Source organism: Austrofundulus limnaeus, unplaced genomic scaffold (genome assembly GCF_001266775.1).
Source record: "Austrofundulus limnaeus strain Quisiro unplaced genomic scaffold, Austrofundulus_limnaeus-1.0 Scaffold0, whole genome shotgun sequence".
NCBI classification, from domain to species: Eukaryota; Metazoa; Chordata; class Actinopteri; order Cyprinodontiformes; family Rivulidae; genus Austrofundulus; species Austrofundulus limnaeus.
In genome coordinates this window covers 792,501-794,524 of record NW_013952402.1, presented here as the reverse complement: position 1 = coordinate 794,524, position 2,024 = coordinate 792,501, and the positions used below count along the sequence as shown (strand labels likewise).

The 2,024-nt window shown below is 36.9% G+C and overlaps 1 protein-coding gene across 1 annotated transcript in view; it reads right to left on the bottom strand.

Moving 5' to 3' along the window:
• The window catches only part of LOC106528812 (protein NLRC3), a 21,537-nt gene extending 20,865 nt beyond the window's left edge, over positions 1-672 (bottom strand). The window contains exon 1 of the mRNA XM_014027584.1: positions 584-672. Within this exon, the coding sequence (XP_013883038.1) occupies positions 584-672 (89 nt within the window). The remainder of the gene's footprint in view (positions 1-583) is intronic.
• Between the last annotated feature and the right edge of the window lie 1,352 nt (positions 673-2,024).

Below are 2,024 nucleotides of genomic sequence, written 5' to 3'. Positions count from 1 at the left end.
CTTCTGTGTTGATCCTCTTGTGTCTGTTTTACCTGCTCCTCTGTGTTTCTCCTCAGCCCCGCCCACTCCTGCTCATCTCACAGGTGTTTGGCATTTGAGTTAATTAGTCTCTCTCTCTCTCTCTCTCTCTCTCTCTCTCTCTCTCTCTCTCTCTCTCTCTCTCTTGTATTACATAAAAGTATTTTACTTTACTGTGCTTCTGGGTTCTGTCTCTAGCAAACCTGAAAAAAACTAAATGAAAGATAAAATTTGGCGCTCCAAATGTTCCACATTAGAAACAATCCATTTCTCAAACAGATTTTATTAACATTTTATCCTCTGAAATATTGTCCAGCAGTAACAGATCTCATCATTTAAAAGTTACAAAGCAGTGATAGTGTTGATCTCTGAGAAGATTCATGAGTCTTTTTCACATTGATCCTAATAATGGCGCTTTAAGCGTTGACGTTCTGTTTGTAACACAATCAGCTGGTGATGTGGCACAACAGAGACGTACCGATGCTCTTGATTAAACTGGACCGTAGGTAGCTGGCTGTCATGCTAAGAACACAGTGTGAAAAGGAGTTAGAAAAGTTTGTCTCACCTCTGATCTTTGCTCTGGCCTTCATGTCCTCCACACAGAGTGGTCTCAGAGGGAGGGACTCCCTCCTCTCTGTCCTCACACTGATCCATGCTGCTGGAGTCACCTCCACATCAGCTCACACACTTTCTACCTCCACCTGCAGAGGAAACACTAAAAGTTCATCTTCACATCAGCTCCAATCAGCCTTTCAATCGTTTGTGCTGTAAAAAAAGATCAGCTGCTCCTCCTCTGGTTAGTTCTTTCTTTATCACAGTGTCAGATAACGCAGATAAAATGTCTAAATATTTGCTTTAATTACAACATAATCAAATGTAACTTTCAAATACAAGAAACAAAATGTGACAAAAAATGATTATCGGAGAGCAGAAGCAAACAGAAAAGGCATGAAACAACACAAACTTACAGCTTGTTCAACCAGTCCAAAGAGCTGAAAAAGAAAAGGACACTTTCAGAGTGGGAACAGCTCCAGTCATGGGAACAGCTCCAGTCATGGGAACGACCACAGCGCTGTTTGAGTTGTTTCAGTTTCTGTTTGCAACTTCTTCTTTCGTTGGTGCACAAATCTTTCTCTGCTCTTGATTCATTACATTTACAGTAGTAATAGTTGGAAATTGGTGAATATTTGATATTTGCTTGGAAGAAATATCAGTGCTTATGGAGGTTTGGGAAAGATTTAAGCTCTGAGATCAAACAGATCAAAACATTTCTCATAAAATGGGATTCATTTCAAGAGAACTCTCCAGGTTYAGAAGGAAAATGTGGATGATTGAAATAGATCTCCTGCTTACGCCTTCATAGGAAGAAATGGATTGATAGTTTTGTCTTCTTGGTGAATCACTTTACATGTTCAGAAGCTTCAATGTTTTTTTTATCTTTAATATGTTTAAATGGAAATATTATGTAGATTCTGAATAAATCTACAAATCTAAGCACTTTTGTCAATAAAAATGTTGCCAGAGTTTTATTTAGAGTTCTTCTCCGTGTAACTTGGATGTTGGTAAAGTTGTTCCAAGAATCTTCTGGACCACACAAAAAATAAAACTGATGCACATTCCAAAGTGTCATTAATAACATATAAAGAAAAAAAAACAGCAGCTGCAAGACAAGTGTTCAAAACACAAATGGTACATTTTATGGACTCCTGTTAAACACATGTGGTCAGTACATACTGTAGTGTTCAACCATAAAGCAGAAGGGAGAAGTAAAACTGACAGGGTTGAAGTTTTTTTTTTTTTTACAATCATCGTATTTTGTCTGTAGAAATAGGAAACAAATTGGGAAGAGTTATTTTAAATGATAAAAGATGTWATGTTGAACAGATGAAACAGTTTTATTTTGAAGTTTATGAGTGTAAATGGGCAGTTTGTATTTTACATAAATCAGTATTTTAATAAAGGATGCTTATTGCATTATGGAACTTATCTAAACAACAAAGGTCCAT